A 24,402-nucleotide genomic window follows, 5' to 3' on the forward strand; every position below is an offset into this window, starting at 1 on the left:
CATTAGGCCCAGGGGGAGAAGGGGTGGGGTTGAAGACAAGAGAGCGAGATTTCAAGAGTGGAAATATAAAATTAAGCATATGAAGTAATAAAAATGGGACGAATGGGATGAAAAGACGAAATGAATGAAATAAATGGAACTAGGGTGGAGGTGGAGGGGCGAGTTCACGTTCTGAAGTTGTTGAACTCAGTGTTCAGTTGGGAAGGCTGTAAAGTGCCTGAGCCAAAGACCAGCACCAGATGGTCATATCCAAGTGTTTGCACAGTGGTTCGTACTGCTGCCTCACAACACCAGGGACCTGGGTTCAATACCTGGCTTGGATAACTGTGTGGAGTCTGCACTGTGGATTTCCTCCCACAGTCCGAAAGGTGTGCTAAATTCTCCCTCACCGTACCCGAACAGGCGCTGGAGTGTGGTGACTAGGGGATTTTCACAGTAATTTCATTGCAGTGTTAATGTAAGCCTGCTGGTGACACTAGTAAATAAACTTTAGTTATTGATTGTAAACATGACTGGTGGAGGTGCAGCATGGGAACATGCAGTACCAACAGCAGCACCAGCCAGCAACAGCAATCACAACTCCAGCAGCCTCAGCAGCAGCAGCAGCACTCGCTAGCAGCAACTCCAGCAACAGGACCAGCCAGCTCCAGTGACACTGTTGATGACTGACAGCTGGAGCACCAGCCCCAGCCAGCAGCGGCAGTAACAGTAACAATGCTGTTGATTGACAGCTCGAGGAGCAGCCCCAGCCAGCAGCAACAGTAACAATGCTGATGACTGACAGCTTGAGCAGCAGGAGCAGTAACAGTAACAATGCTAATGATTGACAGCTCGAGCAGGCGTCCCAACCAGCAGCAGCAGTAACAGTAACAATGCTGATGATTGACAGCTCGAGCAGCAGTAACAGTAACAATGCTGATGATTGACAGCTCGACCAGCAGCAGCGGTAACAGTAACACTGCTGATGATTGACAGCTGCGGCTCGCGCTGCCCGGTCTCCGCTTCCTGGAGCCCCACATGCTGAAGGCCCCCGTTTGCTTAGTTGGCCCTATCACTGCCTGACAGCCGGAGCTCAGCTCGGGCGACCGGAGGTGAGGGAATTCCCTCTTGTCTCCGGGTTGCGGGTGTTGTAAGTTGCCGTTGTGTGTGTGTGTCTGTGTTTGTTTCTGTTGCCAGTCCGGTGGTTGGTTGTGCGAGGCCCAGGCAGGCGGGCGGACGGGTGGCCCGCGGGTTGCTGTGGGGGAGGGGAGGGCGGCTCGGCGGGGAAGATGTCCGCCACTCTCCTCTCACCCATCGTAGATTATTACAACGATGAGGAGGAGCTGGACAGCGTGGACGAGGAGGACGAGCGCAGTGTCCGGGGCCGCGACTCGGACGAAGGTGAGTTTGGATGGAGGGGGCTGGAAGGCGGGAGGTTGTCGCCGCCTGATGGCCGAGGCCTCATGTAAGAGAAGCGGGGAATGGAGGGGAGGCTGTTCACTGGGAAACCGGCCCCAGGGACCGAGACAGACTCGGGGGTGGGGAGTGCTGCTGCTGCTGTATAAAATGGATGACTTGTTTACATCTTACTTGGAGAAGAAGGAGAGAGCCGGCACAAACTTTCACAACGTCTGCTGGAGGCAGACTGCCAGCAAGCCAACTAAGGCTAAGTTCATTTATTAGTGTCACAAGTAGGCTTACATTAACACTGCAGTGAAGTTACTGTGAAAATCCCCGGGTCGTCACACTCTGGTGCCTGTTAGGGTACACTGAGGGAGAATTTAACATGGCCAATGCACCTAACCACATCTTTCGGACCGTGGGAAGAAACCGGAGGAAACCCACGCAGACACGGGGAGAACGTGCATACTCCACGCAGACAGTGACCCAAGCTGGGAATTGCTCCTGGGTCCCTGGCACTGTGAGGCAGCAATGCTTGCCACTGTGCTAGCTGCACTCCTTGCTCTTTCATGAAATGTTTATTTATAATTTGTGTCACAAGAAGGCTTACATTAATGCTGCAATGAAGTTACTGTAAAAATCCCTGGTTAGATGTACTTTCAGACTCCTTATCATCATGAAATGCACATTTTCTTCCAGGTGTACGTTTTCTTTCAGCTTCTGTCAGTGAAAGGATGTAGGAAAGTCTGAGAGCAGCTTTAGCTCTGGATACGTCACCGAACTGTTGTTGAGCAATTAAAATGTCCTGGGTCTTTCCTTTTGCTTTCCCCTTCTCACAGGCTGAAGTTTAGGGCAGAATTACACGAGCAGTGTTGTTATCTTTCAGGACATTGGTCAAGTATTTGTGGGCCTAGATATTGATTATTCGCTTGTGGCACAGTGGTTAGCAGTACTATGTCACAGCATCAGGGGTCCAGTTTCGATTCCTGGCTTGGGTCACTGTCTATGCGGAGTCTGCACATTCTCCCCATGTTTGTGTGGGATTCCTCCAGGTGCTGTAGTTTCCCCCTACTGTCCAAAAGATGTGCTGGTTAGGTGCATTTGCCACGCTAAATTGTCCCTAAGTGTACCCCAACAGGCGCCGAAGTGCCGTGACTCGGGGATTTTCACGGTAACTTCGTTGCAGTGTAATGTAAGCTTACTTGTGACATTAATAAATAAACTTAAAATTATTGGTGTGACAATGAAGGGAATTGCATGTCACTTGGTGCCTACACCACTATGTAGCAAGGTTTCCTGGACACCAATGAGGATTCAGTTGAATTTCTTCCTCTCTGGCATTGCTTTTTGCATTCATGTAGCATCTTTTGACATAGAAGAATCATAGAATTCCTACAGTGCAGAAGGAGACCATTGGGCCTGTACCAACAAGAATCCCACTTAAGCCCTATCCCTGTAACCCCACATATTTACCCTAGATAACACCCCTCACTAAGGGGCAACTTAGTATGGCCAATCCACCTATCCCGCACATCTTTGGATTGTGGGAGGAAACTGGAGCATCTGGTGCAGACTCCACACGGACAGTCACCCAACACTGTAATTTACATGGCGCTGTGAGGTAGTAGTGCTAACCACTGCCACAGTGTCTTTTAGAAACGTCCAAAATAATTTTATATAAGGTGAATTGCTTTCAAATTGCAGATGTAGGCTAATGTAACTAGTATGTTGACAGCAAGGGTGAATTGTTTGTTTTATTGCCAATAGTCAAGGGGGTAATGTTGGTCAACACTGTCCTACTTTGTAAAAAATGTTGCAGCACTTTTAGTGTCCACTTGAACTGTAAAGACAAGGAAGAAAGACTCTTGCTCAATACAGAGGAGATAGCACTTTGATAATGCAGCATTCTTTCGGTACTGGTAAATTTGCTTACCAGACTAGATGATGGTGGAATAGTAGACATGGAGTAGGAAAAGGAACAAAAGCTGAGAGCAGCAAAAGGCATCTGTATTCATAGTGGAGGAAGAACTCAAAATACCAGCTGTATAAGGAAAACCTTAAAATTCAATCATGGGAAAGAGCTTTTTGAATTTGATGCACAGTTTTTATGACAAGAGAAAACAACAATAGAACATAGAACAGTACGGCACAGAACAGGTCCTTTGGCCCTTGATGTGCTGAGCTATGTCTGAACCCAAGATCAAACTATCCCACTCCCTATCATTCTGGTGTGCTCCATGTGCCTACCCAATAGCCGCTTGAAAGTTCCTAAAGTGTCTGACTTCACTTCACAGCAGGCAGTGCATTCCACACCCCAACCACTTTCTGAGTAAACATAAGAACATATTATAAGAAATAGGAGCAGGAGTAGGCCATCTAGCCCTTCGAGCCTGCCCCGTCATTCAGTAAGGTCATGGCTGATCTGTCGCTGCTCAGTTCCACTTTCCCGCCCTCTCCCCATAACCCTTAATCCCCTCTCTTATCAAAAACCCATCAACCCGCGTCTTAAAAATATTTAGCGAGGCAGCCTCCACCACTTCAACGGGCAGAGAACCGAGTGTAGGGTGTCGAAATTTGCTGATGACACCAAGATTGGGGGAACGGCAAATTGTGCGGAGGGTGTGGAGAGTCTGCGGAAGGATCTAGATAGGCTGGGCGAATGGGCCAGGAAATGGCAAATGGAATTTAATGTTGGCAAGTGTGAGGTGGTCCACTTTGGTAGGAAGAATGGTAGGAAGGACTATTACTTACGTGGCGAAAAACTGCAGCAGGCGACGGTGCAGAGGGACCTCAGGGTCCTTGTGCATGAGTCGCAAAAACCCAGCTTGCAGGTGCAGCAGGTGGTCAGGAAGGCGAATGGGATGCTGGCCTTCATAGCGAGGGGGATTGAATATAAAAGTAGGGAGGTCTTGCTGCAGCTGTATAGGGCATTGGTGAGGCCGCAGCTGGAGTACTGTGTGCAGTTTTGGGCGCCGCACCTGCGCAAAGATATTTTGGCCTTGGAGGGAGTGCAGAGGAGGTTTACTAGGCTGATACCGGAGTTGAGGGGGTTGAGCTATGAGGAGAGGCTGAATAAACTGGGCTTGTACTCGTTAGAGTTTAGAAGAATGAGGGGAGATCTCATTGAGACGTATAAGATGATGAATGGGATGGATAGGATAGAGGTGGAGAGACTCTTCCCGCTCAGAAAAGACAGTAGGACTAGGGGGCACAGCCTCAAGATAAAAGGGGAGCGGTTTAGAACGGAGTTGAGGAGGAACTTCTTCACTCAAAGGGTGGTGAATCTCTGGAATTCTCCCTCCTCCAGATCATCTATATAAATGGTAAAAAGCTGAGGCCCCAGCACCGACCCCTGGGACACTCCACTAGTCACCATCCGCCAATCCGAATAGCACCCGTTGACCCCCACTCTCTGCCTCCTATTTGAAAGAACCTACCTTGGACATCCCTCCTATATCTCCCACCATGAACCTTATAGTTATGCCCCTGGTAACAGCTACGTATACCCGAGGAAATAGTATCTGAGCGTCTGCTCGACTTATCACCTTCATCATCTTATAAACCTTTATTAAGTTGCCACTCATCCTCTTTCGCTGTAAAGAGAAAAGCCCCAGCTCCCTCAACCTTTCCTCATAAGACCTACCCTCCAAACCAGGCAGCATCCTGGTAAATCTCCTCTGCATTCTTTCCAATGCTTCCACATCCTTCTTATAGTGAGGTGACCAGAACTGCACACAGTATTCCACATGTGGTCTCACCAAGGTCCTGTATAGTTGCAGCAAAACCTCATAGCTCTTAAACTCAAACCCCTGTTAATAAATGCTACACACGATAATCTTTCTTCATGGCTTATCCACTTGAGTGCCAACCTTCAGAGATCTGTGGATATGAACCCCAAGATCTCTCTGTTCCTCCACATTCCTCAGAACCCTGCCGTTGACCCTGTAATCCGCATTCAAGTTTGTCCTACTAAAATGAATCACCTCGTACTTATCAGGCTTAAACTCCATCTGCCACTTTTTGGCCCAGCTCTGCATCCTATCAGTGTCTCTTTGCAGCCTACAAGAGCTCTCCACCTCATCCACTACTCCACCAATCTTAGTGTCATCACCAAATCGACTAACCCATCCTTCAGCCCTTTCTTTTAAGTCATTAAAGGTTTCGCAACTCATCCCTTGCCTCCCAAAGTATACTAAGATGTATCCCATCTGGCCCAGGGGACTTATTGACCCTCAGGTTTTTCAAAATTGCTAATATATCTCCCCTCAGAACATTTACCTCCTCCATTCTATCAGCCTGTATTACACTCTCATCCTCCAAAACATGGCCCCTCTCCTTAGCGAATACTGAAGAAAAGTATTCATTCAACGCCTCACCTATCTCTTCGGACTCCATGCACAAGTTCCCACTATTATCCTTGACTGGCCCTAACCTTACCCTGGTCATTTTTTTATTTCTCACGTAAGAGTAAAAAGCTTTGGTGTTTTCCTTGATCTGACCTTCCAAGGACCTCTCATGCCCCCTCCTAGCTCTCCTAAGCCCTTTTTTAAATTAATTCCTTGCTACCTTGTAACCCTGAAGTGACCCAACTAAACCTTGTTTTCTCATCCTTACATATGCTTCATTTTTCCTCTTGACAAGACATTCAACAATACTTGAGATGGACAAATATCCAGGACATGAAGTTGCCTTTTTAAAGGGCTCTTAATTCTGCAATTGTGCCATTGGGTTGGAAAATTGCAAGTATCTCTTCATTATTTAAGAAGAGAGTGTGAAAGAAACTGAGGTACAAACTTTTTAGAGACTTCTGGAGAAAGTACTAGAATCTATCGTTAGTGACAGTGATTGAGCACCTAACTAAATTCAAACTAATCTGAAAGGTCAGCATAGATCATGAATGGTATCCTTATCTGACTATTGTGGTTGATTTTTTTTTATATATAGGTTAATGTTGTAAATAAGGGAGTGTCTATGCATGTTGTTTATATGGACTGACAGAAGATATTTAGTACCGCATGAGTGGTAGCAAGATAGCAAATGCAGAGTTTGGATGCAGCCAATTGACATTGGTAAGAAATTTGTTCTAAATAAAGTTTTTAAAGTTTATTTGCTGGCTTACATTAACATTGCAATGAAGTTACTGTGAAAATCCCATGGTTGCCTATGCAGGTACACTGAGGGAGAATTTAGCATGGCCAGTGCACCTAATCAGCATGTCTTTCAGACTGTGGGAGGAAATCAAAGCACCCAGAGGAACTCAAGCTAGGAATTGAATCTGGGTCTCTGGTGCTGTGCTAATCATTGTGTCACTGTGCCACCCCATAACGAATATGTGCTCTAGTTGGCAGAATACGACAAATTGTTTTCCACTGTGATCTGTATTGGGACCTCAGCTTATCACCGTATTTATCAATAACTTGGATGAATGAATAGAAAGTTGAATATCAAAGTTTGCACAAAGTACCATGTTGCGAGTTACAGTAAGTATTTAGTTTATTTCAATTCACTTCAACATGGGAAAGAGTGAAGTCATCCACTCGGGATCCAAGAAAAACAAATCAGTATTTTCTGAATGGTGTGAAGCTAAGAACTGTGGGGGAGCAAGGAGATTTAAAAGATCGGCAGATTCAGAAAGCTATCAAAATGTCAAGTGGAACGTTGACTTTTGTGTCAAGTTGAGTGGAACACGAGAGAGGGAGTTATGCTTCAGTTGTATAGACCCTAGGAGTACTGTTTCAACTTTTGAACATTGAACTTCAGGAAGGATATATTGGCCTTTTATACCTGTCCAGGAGTGCTGAAACCATGGGATGGCAGCATAAAACTGGAGTTCAGCAGTGGAATGGGTAAGTTAGGAGATTGACAAGGGGATGATATTGAGCTAAGGAAGTGATTAGGACAGAAAACAAGAGAGGTTCTGATGTGGAGCAGTAGCCATGGAGCATATCTGAATTTATTGCTGAGCATTGATCAAACAAGGAGGAAGGGAATGCTTTTAAGATGATTTGTGGGGTCCTGTGCTTAAGCACACAAACATCTCATCCTATCTTGATGCCTAATGTCCAGTCCAGTCAGAAGGATACTGAATGTTGTCCATTTGATTTAAGAATCTATCATAACTGATGCTATCCTTTTTTCACCTGGTATCTATATATTGGATTTTATAACAAAGGTTACCTTGTGGTGATTAGTGTGGACTTCATCTTTGATTTTATTTGATTTGGATTTGACTTATTATTGTCATTTATTATTATACATTGAAAAGTATTATTTCTTGCTCCTATACAGACCAAGCATACTGTTCATAGAGAAGGAAATGAGAGAGTGCAAAATGTAGAGTTACAGTCATAGCTAGGGTGTAGAGAAAGATCAACTTAATGGAAGGTAGGCCCATTCAAAAGTCTGATGGCAGCAGGGAAGAAGCTTGAGTTGGTTGGTGCGTGACCTCAGACTTTTGTATCTTTTTCTCAACGGAAGGTGGAAGAGAGAACGTGCGTGGTGTTCTTAATTATGTTGGCTGCTTTGCCGAGGCAGCGGGAAGAGTAGACAGTCGATGCATGGGAGGCTGGTTTGCGTGATGGATTGGGCTATATTCATGACCTTTTGTAGTTTCTTGCAGTCTTGGACAGAGCAGGGAACCCACACTGGAACAGGGAGAATGTGCAAACTCCATACGGAGTGACCCAAGCCAGGAATTGAACCTGGGTCCCTGGCGCTGTGAGGCAGCAGTGCTAACCACTATGCCACCATGCCAAATTTTGAAGTTTTTATGACCTTTTTTATCTGAGTGAACATAGGAATCAGGAACAGGAGTGGGCTTTTGGCCCCTTGAACCTGCTCTGCCATTTGATAAGGTGATCATGTTCTGATTGTGGCTTCATCTCTATTTTCCTGTTTGCAATCTCTTCCCTTTGACTCCCTTGTCAGTCAAGAATTTACCTAATTCAGCCTTAAAAATATTCAATTACCCTGACTCCATTGTTTTCTGAGCAAGAGAATTCCACAAACTAACAACCTTCTGAGAGAAAATAATTTTTCCTCATCTCTGTATTAAATAGGACACCTCTTATTTTTAAATTGTGTCCCTTTAGTTCTGGTCTCTCCCACAAGGGAAAACATTCTTTCAGCATCCACTGTGTCAATTCCCCTAAGGACCTTGTATGTTTCAATAAGATCCCCTCTCATTCTTTTAAACTCCAGTGGATAGAGGCCCAACCTGTTCAACCTTTCCTCACAAGACACCCTCACCATCCTATAATTAAGTCCAGTGAAGCATCTTTGCACTGCTTGTAGTTAACTATTGCATTTCGCCATTAACGTATGTACAAAATGAACATCATTGTTTATCTACTGATCATCATGATGAGTGTTTGAAATTTATCCACTTTCTTGATCGAAAACCAGGTTAAAGTCCAGCAGGTTTATTTGGTAGCACGAGCTTTTGGAGCGCTGCTCCTTCATCAGGTGAGTGATGAAGGAACAGCACGCTGAAAGCTCGTGCTACGAAATAAACCTGTTGGACTTTAACCTGGTGTTGTGAGACTTCTAACTGTGCCTACCCCGGACCAACGCCAGCAACTCCACGTATAATCAAAAACATCTAATATTTCTATACATGAACCATAGTTGGCATAAAGTAAAAACGTCAAGGACTTCAACTTCTCTCAAGACCTTGAACTTAAACATTATTTGTATTTTGAACTATGCCTCCGTTAGTTAAAAGGAGCTTGCATAATCTGAGCATGAACTCTGTATCGGATACATCAGGAGGAATTTTGAGAGTCCAGTTGGGAGAATATTTATTTTAACAATAATATGTTGATTTGTTTGTTTTCCAAACAAATGCCTTGTAAAAAAAATAGTATACCAAATATTCTGTAGGTCAGACAGCATTTATTAAGTGTTCTGATACAGTCATTGATCTGAAATATTAACTCTGTTCTCTTTCCATCAATCCTGCCTGACCTATTAGGTTGTTCCAGCATTTTGTTTTTATTCAGATTTCCAGAATTGATAATATTTTACTTTTGCCATTGCAGTCTGATGTTGAACAATTAATACAGAAGAATTTTTCAGTAAAAGCCATTCTCTTGCATATAGGAACATTGTCAGTTCCCATCAACATTATTGCCCTTGCATATAAACCAAAGATGCAGTTAACCCCTAAGCTGATTGTAGTCCATTCAGTGAATGTGCTCGCTCAATGGTGTTAACTAGTGAGTTCCAGGATTTTGGCCCTGCGATGGAGGAATGGTAATATGTGTCCAAACCTTAATGGGGTTGTGATTTGGAGGAGAACTTAGAGGCGATAGTGTCCTTGTGCATCTGCCCACATAAGTATCATGTTTGGGATGTGCTGCTGACCTATGCTGCAGTCGAGTCCTTGATGTTTGATCAAAACTTTTCCATCAAGAAGTGTTTTTGTCTACAAAGGAAGAAAGCAGTAAAATGAACTACTTGGGTTGCACTTGTACATATTCTTATGACCAATATTCACAGGGACCTGTGAGCAAATTCACAGTCTTGCTTCCTTGGCTAGTACATGGTTTGTTTCTTATTCAAGAAGATAAACTTCTTGTGCCCACCGCACAGTCTGTTTAAACCCTTATATGATGGACAAAGAATTGCGAGTAGACTTCTTGTTAGTACAACCAATATTTATTTAAAACACAATCAATAATCATCCACCCAACCAACAATAAGTTACATAGAACATAGAACACTACAGCACAAACAGGCTCTTCGGCCCACAAGTTGTGCTGATCATATTCATACTTACCAGGCCATAGAACTATTCCATTAAATCCCATGTACTCATCCAGAAGTCTTTTAAAAGACCCCAGCGAGTTCGCATCTACCACCACCGATGGCAGCTGATTCCAGTCACTCACCATCCTGAGTGAAAAACTTACCCCTAACATCTCCTCTGTACCTGCTCCCCAGCACCTTAAACCTGTGTCCTCTTGTAGCGACCTTTTCAGCCCTGGGAAATAGCCTCCGAGAATCTACCCTATCTATACCTCTCAACATTTTACAAACCTCTATCAGGTCGCCTCTCAACCTTTGTCTCTCCAGGGCGAAGAGACCTAGCTCCCTCAACCTATCTTCATAAAGCATGCCTCCCAATCCAGGCAATATCCTTGTAAATCTCCTCTGCACCCTCTCAATAGCTTCCACATCCTTCCTCTAGTGAGGCGACTAGAACTGCGCACAGTACTCCCAAGTGGGGTCTGACAAGGGTCTTATAAAGTTGCAGCATTACCTCCCGACTCCGAAACTCAATCCCTCGATTAATGAAGGCCAGTACACCATATGCCTTCTTAACCACATCCTCCACCTGCAAGGCCGATTGAAGAGTCCTATGGACCCGGACCCTAAGGTGCTTCTGCTCCTCAACCCTGCGAAGACTCCTACCCTTGATATTGTACTCCTTCATCCCATTGGACCTGCCAAAATGGACCACTACACATTTATCCACGTTGAAGTCCATCTGCCACTTCTCCGCCCAGTCTTGCATCCTATCTATGTCATGCTGCAACTTCTGACATCCCTCCAGACGATTCACAACACCACCAACTTTCGTGTCGTCGGCAAAATTACTAACCCATCCCTCCACTTCCTCATCCAGGTCATTTATGAAAATGACAAACAACAAGGGTCCTAGAACAGATCCCTGGGGCACGCCACTGGTGACCGACCTCCATGCAGAAAAAGACCCATCCACATATACTCTCTGCCTTCTGCAGGCAAGCCAATTCTGGATCCACAAGGCCAAAGCTGCTTGGATCCCATGCCCTCTCACCTTCTCAAGAAGTCTTGCATGGGGGACCTTATCAAACGGCTTGCTGAAGTCCATGTAAACCACACCCACTGCTCTTCCTTCGTCAATGTGTTCAGTCACATTTTCAAAGTTACCTTACAGAAAATACTAAAGTTCAAGTCCAATATTAGACCTTGATTTAACTTTGAGTGCCTGGCAAGTACCCAAGCAGATATTGGCCTTTATGTATGTGCTGGTCTCTGTAGTCCTCTGCTTAGTCTGGTCCTTTGATCTGCTCTGGCGCTTTGGTCTTCCTTCCTTCTCGGGTGTGGTGGTTCTCCTTGAGCTGGTTGTTGCTGGCAGTGGTCACTTGTAACAAAGAACAAAAACAGCCCGGAAAACAGGCCCTTCAGCCCAACGAGCCCGCTCCGCCATTTTAACACTACCAGACCCCCCCTCCACCCATGACCCTAACGTCTTTTTTTTTATGGCCATCCACATTGAGGGAAACTAATTTAGGGACGATTTATTACTGACAATCAGCCTAATAGCACATCTTTGGGGTGTGGGAGGAAACTGGAGCACCCAGAGAAAACCCATGCAAGCACAGGGAGAATGCGCAAACTCCCACAGACACTGGCCCAAATCCATGTGTCTGCACAGCAAACAGTGACAGTCATTGAGCTGTTGTCTTGCCCAGCATCTGGTCCAGTTTAAGCACACACTAACGACATGAAGCACTAGGCCAATCTCGAACAATCAAGAGCAGCCCAAGTACGACCCATCGCGTGTATGCCCCTTGTTGGACAACAAGGTGGACCGACTTAAAACCTGTGAATGAAAAGAGAAAAAACATTATTATCATACCATATCCATTTACCTTACCAGGGACGCCCCAATGCTAATGAACCTTATTTAAAACAATCTCCTATATCCACCCATCTCCAACACACTCATGTGCATGTCTAAATTACCCTTAAACAACTCTAGTGTGCTTGCCTCCACCACCTTACTTGGCAGAGCATTCCATACCCCCACTACCCTCTGTTGAAAAACCTCCCTCTAATATCTGTGTTATACCTCTCCCCCCTCACCTTAAGCCCATGGCCCCTCGTACTGTGTGTCTCTATCATAGGAAATAGCTTACTTCTGTTTACTCTATCTATACCCTTCATAATCTTATATGCCTCTATTAGATCCCCCCCTCAGTCGCCGTCTTTCAAGGGAAAACAGCCCCAGTTTGTTCAATCTTTCCTCATAACGAATTGTAGCTCGTTCGTGGGGTCGGAGACAGAGAGAGCTTCGGTTGTGCAGCAGCTTTTATCCCTCCTTAGTTTTGTGTCCTTTTTGGGTAGGCTCCTGATTCTTGTCAATCAATCAATCAGGACTTGACAACCCTGATCAATAAAGTCTAGTCGTGTGCTGCCACATCAGTCTCTGGGTGTGTCCCCAATGGCCATGCCTGTAGGTGCTGGGGGCATGCAGGACCCACACACCCCTCCTAAATAAGGGGTTATGGCACCCCTATGTCTGGTAAACAACCCAGTTTGACTAGAAAGTCCCTTTTGTCCTGGAGATGTCCCATATCCTGTGCATTCAGTCGTCTGAGCTGCAGCCTGTTTATCTGTCTTTTAAACGTCAGATTTCTTGTTTAGTTCTTGCTTAATTGTCCCAGAGTGCTTTACAAATCACCATTTTAGATGGCCTGTTTGGCCACGAACTTAAAAGGGAGGAATTGTTTCTTACAGGTAAATAATGCAAATGAACTAAATTCTCAGTTCATGGAATGCAAGTGAATCGATTTTATTCAAAATGTTTCAAATATTGATGTGTATATATAGGAAATTTTAAAATGTTTTCCAAAGGTTAAATACTGGGTTATTTGACCTCATTGGAGGCACCTGCATTTAATTTTGCTTTTTGTGGTTAAGTGTTGCGGGGCTGGGGGGTAAATCGTGACACGGGGTTTGTTCCTTTGGCACTGTGGTGGAAAGGTGTTCTTATTTGATGGCCTGGATTTTTGAGTCAGTGGTGAAGCAACTTTGCTGATTTTGAAGAAAGTTAGTGATCTATATGGCATGAATTTCACATTTCCTGCTGCTAGTTTGAAACTGGATAAGAAGTGTCACAACACCAGGTTAAAGTCCATTAACCTGGTGTTGTGAGACTTATTACTGTGTTTACCCCAGTCCAACACCGGCATGTCCACAGTTTGAAACTGGCCATGGGATCACCAGGTATCCAGCAAAATGATGTTATCAAGGTGGGTAAGCAGCCAATCCATTTGAAGTATTCTTACGGAAAAGAACTAGGAAGTAAAATGCATTGATTGTCCTTTACTTTTTATTAAATTAGAATGTCATACATTATTGGAACATAGATACTAAAAGCTGAAATATCACAAACTTTAAAGAACAATGCCAAAATTAATTTTTTATCAGAATGAAAAAAGTCTGGTTTTACACAAATATAAAATGAATTTTCCAGGACCAGAAAGGTTATTTTACATCAGTTGCGACATAGTCTGCCATCGAAAATCCAGTTATATCTCATTAACAAGGTGCAACTTTTTTGGGGGCTTTTTGACAGTGATATTAACGTAGAAAAGTGCAAACATCCTTACCTGAATTCTAATTGATGCAGCCTGGGAGTACTTCAACAGTGTACCTCACTGAGAAGCATATCATTGACAGCAATTTCTGGATTTCCACATTTAGTTGCATGCAAAGTTGCTGTCAGTTTTAAAGGAGTAATGACAACCAATTCTTAATAGTTTTATTGTCATTACAACTGCAAATTCCGGGTCATAATTCTCAAATCAATAAACTTCTTACTTCTATTCACTGTGCACAAAATGCCTGCTGCATCCCCTATGTTACAACAGAAGTTACTTTAAAAAGTGGCTGTAATATGCATTGGGGTGTCATGAATGATTTGATATAAATGCAATATTTTTTCTTCACATTCCCTTTGCCTTTCCTTCCTTTTAACATTGAATATCAGATATCCCAGATTTATTCAGTATGACATAATATAAACACTTGAAAGACAAGAAAGTGAAACTAGTACCAAAAGAGAAAATGCTGTAAAATCTCAACAGGTCTGGCAGCATCTGCACGGAGGAAAAAGAACTGATGTTTGGAGTCCAGAACAAGTGAAACTTGTAAGTTTACTGATTCTTTTAGGACTTTTTGGTCTTTATGTACAACATTGCACCAAAAAGACCAACAGATACTAGATCCCCAAGTAAGTTAGATGCGCAGAAACTGGCATTCAAAGAATGCTGTGAACAATTCAGACTCAGAATTGAGGACCAGCTTCCTCTAAAGAAAACCAGCTGATGTTGTTGAATTATCATTGTTCAACCTTCAAATCATCAGTTCTGAAAGCTGCCCATGATGTCCTGGGAACACAATAAACAGCTGAGGTTGGTTCAGCCAAAGTGATGATCGCATTAAGGAATTGCTCCAGGAACAAAATTCAGCATTTCTAGAAAGGCTGGGGGACAAATATATTTATGCTGGTAAAAAAAAAATCCGTCCATGAGAGCTGCTTGGCATGAAGGAAATAAGCCAGAGAACTATGATTAATATGACATGAGAAATTTTTATGAAGTTTTATGTAGTCTTCCCTTATGCGCCTACATAGCTGTTCTCAGCACTGATGGAAAATCTCGCACTGATGGAGAATCTCACTCTGATGGACAGGGCAATTATCCAAGAGCACTGGGAAAATGTGGTTGCTTCAGAAAAGCTTCCAGTCTCCCCAAATGTGAAAACCCGGAGAGCAAATCCTCTGTTGTGGAGGTCAACAAAACCATCAGATCCATACGGAACAAAAGTTGCAGGCTCAGATAGGATCCAAGGAGAATTTTACAAATCTGGGGACCCCCACTAACTATCAGATTCACACAGTTATAATCACAGAATGTAGATCAACAGATCATTCCTCAGGAGTTCAAGGATGCCACAATTGTCAACTCAAGTAAAGGAACAACACAGAAATCTGTATGTGATAACCACAGAGGAATCTTGCTACTCGTGATGACTGGTAAGATTCTAACGAAAATAGATTGGCAAGCCATGTAGCAGAATGTGCACTGCCGAAAAGGCAGAGAGGCACTTGTATTTGTTGAAGTGTTGGGTGATCTAGGAAATTGGATTAGGAATTGGCTGGCGGGTAGGAGACAGAGGGTGGTGGTTGATGGTAAGTATTCGACATGGAGTTCAGTTACGAGTGGTGTGCCTCAGGGATCTGTTTTGGGGCTACTGCTGTTTGTAATTTTTATAGATGATCTGGATGAGGGTATAGTTGGGTGGATTAGTAAATTTGCTGATGACACCAAAGTCGGAGGTGTGGTAGATAGTGAGGAAGGGTGTCTTAGTCTACAGGGAGACTTGGATAAGTTGCAGAGCTGGGCCGAGAGGTGGAGGATGGAGTTTAATGCGGAAAAGTGTGAGGTAATTCACTTTGGTAGGAATAACGGATGTGTAGAGTATAGGGCTAACGGTAGGACTCTGAATAGTGTGGATGAACAGAGGGATCTAGGTGTATGTGTACATAGATCCCTGAAAGTTGGGAATCAAGTAGATAGGGTTGTTAGGAAGGCATACGGTGTCTTGGCGTTTATTGGTAGGGGGATCGAATTTAGGAGCCGCAGCGTCATGTTGCAACTGTACAAAACTCTGGTGCGGCCGCACTTGGAGTATTGTGTGCAGTTCTGGTCCCCACGTTATAGGAAGGATGTGGAGGCTTTGGAGAGGGTGCAGAGGAGGTTTACCAGGATGTTGCCTGGTATGGAGGGGAGGTCCTATGAGGAGAGACTGAGGGATTTGAGGTTGTTTTCGTTAGAAAGAAGGCGGCTACGAGGGGACCTTATTGAAACATATAAGATGATTAGAGGTTTAGATAGGGTGGACAGTGATAGCCTTTTTCCTCGGATGGAGAAAGCTAGCACGAGGGGGCATAGCTTTAAATTAAGGGGTGGTACTTATAGGACGGATGTCAGGGGTAGGTTCTTTACCCAGAGGGTGGTGAGGGATTGGAATGCCCTGCGTGCTGCAGTCGTAAATGCGCCTAGTTTGGGGGCGTTTAAGAGATCCGTGGATAGGTTTATGGATGGTAAGGGTTTGGTTTAGGTTAGAGGGTCATTGTTTTTTAACTGGTCGGCGCAACATCGTGGGCCGAAGGGCCTGTTCTGCGCTGTAATGTTCTATGTTCTATAAAGATCATATCACAAGAGAAGTGCTGCAAACAATAGATGGGACTCTAAATGTGCCTTTGACTGAATAGAAGGCCTTTGGCACAGTACATAGAGAGGGCTTGTGGGAAGTCTTGGCCAAACATGGATGTCTGGCGAGCTGTAAATCATGATGTGGGTATGCCGGCATTGGACTGGCGTAAACACAGTAAAAACTCTGACAACACCAGGTTTTAGTCCAACCGATTTATTTGATAATTAGAGATTACTGTCTGTGCTTTATATGCTCTGTCTGAGGCCAGAACTCTCCATTCACCTGACAAAGGGACTAACCCGAGAGCTGTAAATCTGCAGGCGTTTCACAACGGAATGAGAACCAGAGTGACTGACTGTGATGAAAACACTGAATTCCTTCATAGGTGTGTGAAGCAGGGGTGTGTCCTGGTTCCTTTGCACTTCAGTATGTTCTTTACTACTGTGCTTTCTGTGGACTTTGCTATTTGTTCTACATTAGATGTATATTCAATCTCTTATCTGTCAACTGAAATCTTCAGTTAGTGTACTGGGGAAGATGACCGCCCTTGTGTCAGACTCTGAGCGTGATCTTCAAAGTATCATGGACTGTTTTCAAAAGTGGTTGATGACTATGGGCTAACATCAAATTAAAGACAGATACTCTACCAACCGTGATCAAATTCTGACTATACCACACTTCCTGTTAACCATCAATGATACAATCCTGAAAGCTGTAGATAACTTCACCTAATTTGGAAACACGATCTCCAAAAGCGTCAGCATTAACCATGAGGAAGCAAATAGAATTGCTCGAGCAAGCTCAGTATTTGTGTGGAGGCAACAAAGTATCAAATTTGCTTTGAAACTGGCAGTGTACAAAGCTGTGATAATACTTATCTACGTGTATGCCTTTGGGACATGGACTACCTATTTCAGGTGTGGACAGAGAAAGAACGGCTACAACAATGATTTAACGACCTTAATGGCATTAGTGGCTTTAAAATGACTATTCTGGCTGAGAGCTAAGCATGCTGGGAAATTTTGGTCAATTTGTAGATTAAAACTAGATGCAGGTTGTAAAGAGGCTCTGGTCTGTGAACTGTGATCTGAAGCTTCTTGTGCTGGCCAGATCAGGGAAGTTGCTTACGTTAACTGAGACAGCATGTCTCCAATTTATGGCTCCTATCTATGGGACATGTCAAATGCACTAAGCACCATGGTTTCATTTGAAAGTAATTTTCACTGGATGTTAAAGCCATGTGATCAATTTCTGGTGCCACAGTTGGCTGGATGATAGAGAATCTTCCAGAAGCATGTGGAGAATTGTGGATAAACAACATGAGTCCTGTGTGTGGCAGTGATAACTTGAAAGAGACCAACCATCGCAACAAAGCTTGTACCCTGCAGAATGCTTCAGAGAGAAGATTGATTCTACAATGAGGATATTTCTTGGTCAAGATTTACCTAAACTCAGTTAAAAAATTAAAATTGATGCTCAGTTAGAGTTAAGTGCAGTCTGAGAGTTAAATAGTTATGGTTGATGTTCAGTTTGAGTTAAAGTTCAGTTAAAGTTAATGAGTTGCAACCGTTTATGTTTGAGTTAGTATGAGAAGTGTTAAGTAAAGAAATGATTGAGCTAGTGTCCTTATTTGACTCATTAAACTAGAATGCTTGGAAGGTGTTTAAATTAAAGCTATAACACAGGCAAATTAAACAGTTGGACAGATTTACATGAGATGCATTCTGAACATCATGAGCTTTAAATGGGAGGAGAAAATGCTTAACAGTTACTTTAAAGAACAGAAATGCCAGGAATAAAAACAATGATCATCGGAGTTCAGCTCCGATGGAGTGGACGTGCAGTCCAGATTGACCATAAAATCTGTAAGACGGTTGTGTATTTAAAACGTGGACACCCACCTGTGAAGTAGGCTAATTAATGTTCAAAGGCTCCTTGAAGGTAAACCTCAGGAAATGTGGCATGTTCACCACAGACTGGGAGACAAATGCATCAAGAACTATCTGGGGGCACTGTGAAGTTATGGTGTGATTTCCTTCAGTCAAGGATACAGGCAGGTTAGAACAGAAGGCAAGCTGGAAAGACTAGGCAGACCCAACAAATCAGACAATTCAACCTTTGCTTGTACTGTGGAAAGCCATTTATGTCTGCACTGGAGCCACACAGTGTTAGAACGTTTAGCAGACAACACTATGCACATAAAAAAATGACTATATTTGATAACAAAGGGAAACTGATGATAGACGGTAAAAATCCAAATAATTTTGAAGCATCAGGTGTGATTATGAATCCACCTATTTGGATGCTAAGAATCCCTCTTTAATATTGCATTATTTAGCTCTTATTCACTTAATGGTTTTGCAGTCAATTCGCATTTCATTTCAAGCAGTTCTCATTTCCATTTTACAGCTTAGTGTAATTTCAGTAATGAACTGAATGAATGTTTCGTTTACCAGCATTAGGTCAGTCACAGGATTAGAGAAAAAGATATGATAGCAGGTTATGCCAATATATTGAAGCTTCTTGGAATGGATTGAGAGGGAAAACATAGTGGATTCTAGGAGAACATAGAACATTCTACAATTGAAACTACAGTTTTCTCACTAAGTAGTGAGTCGGCAAGGAGACAATAAAGCTTGACCATTACTTAGAGGAGCGGGATATCTGTGTAACCAGGGAGACCTGGAGTCACCTTCATTTGCTTAAGGCTCTCAAAGAAGCAGGCCTACCATTAGAAAATAAGGTTAAGATGACAGTGGCAGGATCAGGGAGAGAGGTAGTGCCTGAGAAAGTGCATGTTTGCAGGACTGGGGCAGGAAATGATGACCCCTTTACTGTTGGCATGCAGGTTCTTTGATTTGGGATACTGGTGAAATCATTGTGTACAGATTAGTGTGAAGCAGCAGTAGGTCATAAGAAACGGCTTTATTGAATGGTGAATTCTTTACCCAGCATACATAGCGTCAAAGAAATTGGTCTATCCTTGAGAGCAGTGGAAGCATTCAATCCCATTCCACAAAAGGCAGTTTTTCACAAAACCATTCTTTGTCATTATGTGCTGACCTGCCTGTCCTGTGCTTTAAATTATTTACGCTGTCAATTGTTCCTAATTTGTAAGTGCCCATTTGTACCAGTTTCACTGTATTTACAACAGAACCTTCCTGATTCAAATGATGGGATGTTAACACGTCACAGTTCCTAACACAGTCTTGTCTCCTATATCAACCAAAACCCAAATTAAAAAAGTGATGCAAACTCAGATCCTTCTTTTCTGAGAGAATTTTTTCTGGCACTTGTTAACTCTTTAAACTTCGCTGGAATATATGAATCAAATTGCACTGGTATGCCTTTCAAATAGGTTTCCCGATCTGACTGAACTGTTCATTGCTCAAAGGTCACTCTGAGTTCAACAGTTCTGTGGTGACGGTTTCTAAGTGGCCTTTAATTTCCCACTTAACGGATGAAGTCGGAAGGTTAAAATTATGACAGTATGAAGAAGAATCAATAGTAATCAATGGTATAGAAGGCGATGAGTGTCAGGATTGAACTGTCAGAGGCAGCAGTAGCGGTGGGTACAATTCTGCCTTTTAGAAAGGATTTAAACAGTTACGTGGGCAAGATTGGTATGGAGGGAGACAGGCCAAACGTGGGCAATTGGAACTGGCTTAATGGTAAAAACTGGACGGCATGGATATCTTGGGCTGAAGGGCCTGTTTCCATGCTGTAAACCTTTATGACTCTAATATAGCATTAATGGACTTCAGGACAATCTCATTTACGTGTAAGGGATACAATCCAGATGTTGTCCCTGAAATTGTGCTGGAAGCTGAGCCCTTTCACCAATCTTAAGTTGCTCCCAAGTATTCCCCAATCTCATGTGAATGCAGCCAAAACTAAAATGGGCAGAAATCAGCATGAATAATCAGCGCTTTGGGAAATGCTGAACCTACCAACACTGTGTTTACTTTCGAGTGTTAAAATTAAAGGTTTCAGTGCATTTCATAATAGTTTGACCACATCAGGCACAGGATTTGTATGCAAATACAACTGGACAAGGTGCTCAGCTGAGGTTCACTGAGTCAGAAGGTGGGTTCACATCCCATTTTAGGGCTTGAAGACAAAAATGAAGACTGGCAGTCCAGTTCATGATGTGCTTTTGGATGAGATGTCAAACTAAGGTCTCAACTGTTCTTTTGGACGGATGTCAGAAGACTCCATGGCACCATTTCAAACGAGCGGGGGAGTTTGACCTTGTGATCTCTATAATATGTATCCCTCAAACTACGTTTTAAAAAAAGATTGTCTGGTCGTTATCACATTGCTGTTTGTGAAAGTTTTCTGTGTACAAGATGGCAGTAGCGTTCTTACATTACAACAGTGACTACACTTTGAACATACTTTAGCTGCAAAGCTAATTTTGGGATGCCTGGTAATTGTGGAAGGTGATCTTTCTTTGAGTTTTGACATAATGCAGTTTCCAATAACAAGGAAATGGATAATACAGTGCAGGTCTTAGCAGGATAAGTTTAAAAAAAGCTTTTAAAAAGGGCATGTAAAGAAAAAAGCTGGCAAAATGACTGTTTCCAGCTGATTGAAACTTGACAACCCCAAAAAGTAATTGGAGAGTACTTGAATTTGGGAAGTGGGACACTGGTAGCCTTCAGGGTTGGTTTGTTTGTTTGGACAGCTTTCGTGGATGGATGTCAAAAATCAAGAGATTTAGATGTATTGTAGTTCATCATTAGGCTCAAATTCAGTGAGTATTTAAGCCACGTAACTGCTTTGCATTCAGATTGTGTGTATCCAGTACACCTGTGGAAAGCCCAAGCTTTTGAATTGCTGCTGGAAATCGGTGGGGGGGGGGGGGGGACTATAATTGCCTATTTTGATATTGGTGTCAACCAAGTGTTTTATTTTGGTGTGAAGAGCGTGGCGTGACATATAATAAAGGTACAATTCTAAAGAGTATGTGTGACCAGAAAATGCTGTGTGTTTGTGCATAAATTATTGAAGGTGGCACGTCTGGTTAAAGAGCAGTTCATTAAACACATTATCCTGGGTTTTTTTTTAATCGGGGCATTAAGTACAAAAACAAGGAAATTATGCTGAACTTGAAGAAAACACTGATTTGACCTCAACTGGAGTATTAGATCCAATAAACCACACCAAAAGAAGGCTTTAGAGAGGGTGCAGAAGGGATTTGCAATAATTATTCCAGCGATGAGGAACTTCACTTGGGTACATTCAAGAAATTGGGATTGTTTTACTTGGATAAAAGAAGGTTAAAAGGAGATTTTATAGAGGCGTTTAAAATCTTGAGAGGACTGGACAGAGTAGACAGAAGCTGTTCCCACTGGTAGAAGGATTGACAATTAGAGGTCACTGATTTACAATAATTGACAAAAGCAGTGGAGACATGAGGAGCAATGGAGCCTTTGCGTGTAGCGAGTGGTTCGGATCTGGAATCCACTGCTTGAGAGTATGGTCGAGGCAGGTTCAGTTGAGGCATTCAAGAGGACATCGGACTATGATCTGAAAAGGAAGAATATGAGGTCTTTTGGGAGAGGGTGGAGAATGATAGTAGGCAAATTGCTCCTTCAGACAACTAAATAGTCCTGTGCTACAACTATGATTCTAAATATGATTCTAAGTGTTTGTCCTTTTTAAGATTCTTCTGTTTTTCTCCTAAGTGATTTGATGTTCGCTTGCTTTCCATTCTTTGCTATCCATAGCAAAAATAGGAAGGCAAATTATCATTAATTGAATGGGCTCATTGAGCAAGGTGGATACTCAGTGAGACCTTGGTGCCTTTGTACATCAGCAGCTGAAGGTAATTGCACAGGTACAGCTGACAGTAAAGAAGGCAAATAATATGTTGGCCTTCATAGTGAGAGGATTTGAGTTTTCTTCACATGTATTAGGAATAGGAATGTTTTACTGCAATTGTATAGTGTTGATGAGGCCACATCTGGAGTATTGTATGCAGTTTTGGTATCCTTTTCTGAGGAAGGATATTCTTGCCATAGAGGGAGTGCAGCAAAGGTTCATCAGGCTGATTCCTGGGATGGCAGGCCTGTGTTATGAGGGGAGACTAAGGTTCGGAACATATTTATTGGCGTTTAGAAGAGCGAGAGGAAATTCATAGAAACTTATAAAATTCTAGCAGGATTAGACAGGGTAGATTCAGAAGGAGTGCTCCCAAGTTGAGGGGGGAGGAGTTCCAGAACTAGGATCATAGTTTGAGGATAAAGGATAAACCTTTTAGGACTGAAGTGAAGAGAAATTTCTTCACCCAGGGAGTGGTGAATCTGGAATTCACTGCCTCAAAGTAGTTGAGGCCAAAATGTTGTGTGATTTCAAGGAGGAGTTAAATATAACCCCTAGGATAAAGGATCAGAGGATATGGGTAGGGAAAATAGGATCAGGGTATTGAATTTGATGATTAGCCATGATAATGAATGGCAGAATAGGCTTGTAGAGCTGAATGGTCTACTCTTGCTTTGATTTTCTATGTATGTTTCTATGATTTTAATGGCATTCCATTTCCTTCACATTTGACAGATACAGAGGATGCAAGTGAGACAGATATTGCTAATAAGCAAGATGATGAAGACTACCTGGAGGTGAAAGAGCAGTGAGTATTGTTGCCATGTGATGCAGCTGCCCTGTGCAATACAGACCACAGAGTAAGATATTGCTGTCTTAAAAATCCAGTTCCATCTGTTTCTCCAATAACCACTTGATTTTTGGTTATTTTTTGTGATCAAGTGCTGGCTTTAGTCATTAGCTTTTCTCCTCCATTTCTGGAGCTAAGCCTATTTAATTGTGGATTTTGTTTGTGTCCCTTTGAATTGATGAAATCTCAACAAAATACCCCTTTGCAATGTGAAACAACTGAAGTATACCTATAGAATAAAGCCTGTTCTGCAGATTCAGGAGACTGAAAACTCTATGACCAATTAGGCAGTAACTGCACACAACTTTTGAATGAACTTTCTTATATAGTGACTGATAATTCATCGATATACGGGGTTGGTGTTGTGGGATATTTTGAGGTGGCCAATTATGTTTTAATTTAATGCAAAACTCATGAGACAAGTACCTCTGCATAAAGGAGTAATATTTATTTAAATGAGAGAGAAACAAACAAGCAAACAGCTACCCAGAGGCCATCAAAGTGTTAAGCCGCTCCAAACAGAGCAGCAGAACCTCTCAGATGGTTCTGACATGTATAATCAAAAACAGATCAATTATAGTTTTTCTTATCGATAATTCCCGCCCTTCATTACCTTGAAATCAATTTCATTTATTGTCATACGTCAGAAAAATCTCTAAGTTCCTCAGCCAACCATTTGATATTTAATAGTATGGTGATATCTCTTTGTCCAGCGAGTCTGGATGTTGCCTCCCTTCTTGTCTCTGAGTATTTCTCTGTTACCTGGTAACGTAGGGTCAAAGTGGATGTTCCCGCCGGTTCACTACCAAGCTGAATAGATACGTGGTCCTGCATCCAGGGACATATTTGTCCTTGTGTCTGGACCGTGAACATACCTATTCATTAATGTTACAAAGTATGTTCCCTCATTGGAATCCTCCTGATATGATGACTCCTGACTAGTTGGTTCCTAGACCTCTGGGTTTAAACTATTGGCATTTACCACCATGCCTTTCAGTAACTTTTCTTGGCTAAAATGAACAGTACATTTAAAATATCAGCATATATACTTTGAAATCATAACTACTTGTTTTGATTCTCTCACTGCATTCACATACGTGTAAACTGTGCTCCTGTTAGCTATTAATCTGTTTCAAGAATCATTTAATTCTAGCCAGTAAATAAAAATAGCTTAAATCCAAAAGCTTAAATCTTAATTTCTCTCCACTCATCCTTGATAGTTATCATCACTTGATTGTATGTAATTGCATCTGAATCTTAATCCTCATTAATGCTAAAATGTCATGAAGAGTAATGTCATCTCATATATGTCACTCAATGGATGTCTGTCAGTACATTTTCTTATATGCTGG

At 42.7% G+C, this 24,402-nt stretch overlaps 1 protein-coding gene across 1 annotated transcript in view; it reads left to right on the forward strand.

Moving 5' to 3' along the window:
* The first annotated feature begins 1,231 nt into the window (after positions 1-1,231).
* The window catches only part of suds3 (SDS3 homolog, SIN3A corepressor complex component), a 59,397-nt gene continuing 36,226 nt past the window's right edge, over positions 1,232-24,402 (forward strand). Inside the window, exons 1-2 of the mRNA XM_080208423.1 lie at positions 1,232-1,380; positions 22,936-23,008. Coding sequence (XP_080064549.1) covers positions 1,269-1,380; positions 22,936-23,008 — 185 coding nt within the window. The 5' untranslated portion in view covers positions 1,232-1,268. The remainder of the gene's footprint in view (positions 1,381-22,935; positions 23,009-24,402) is intronic.

The sequence above is a fragment of the Carcharhinus amblyrhynchos genome, chromosome 20 (assembly GCF_965287045.1).
Source record: "Carcharhinus amblyrhynchos chromosome 20, sCarAmb.v2.hapA, whole genome shotgun sequence".
NCBI classification, from domain to species: Eukaryota; Metazoa; Chordata; class Chondrichthyes; order Carcharhiniformes; family Carcharhinidae; genus Carcharhinus; species Carcharhinus amblyrhynchos.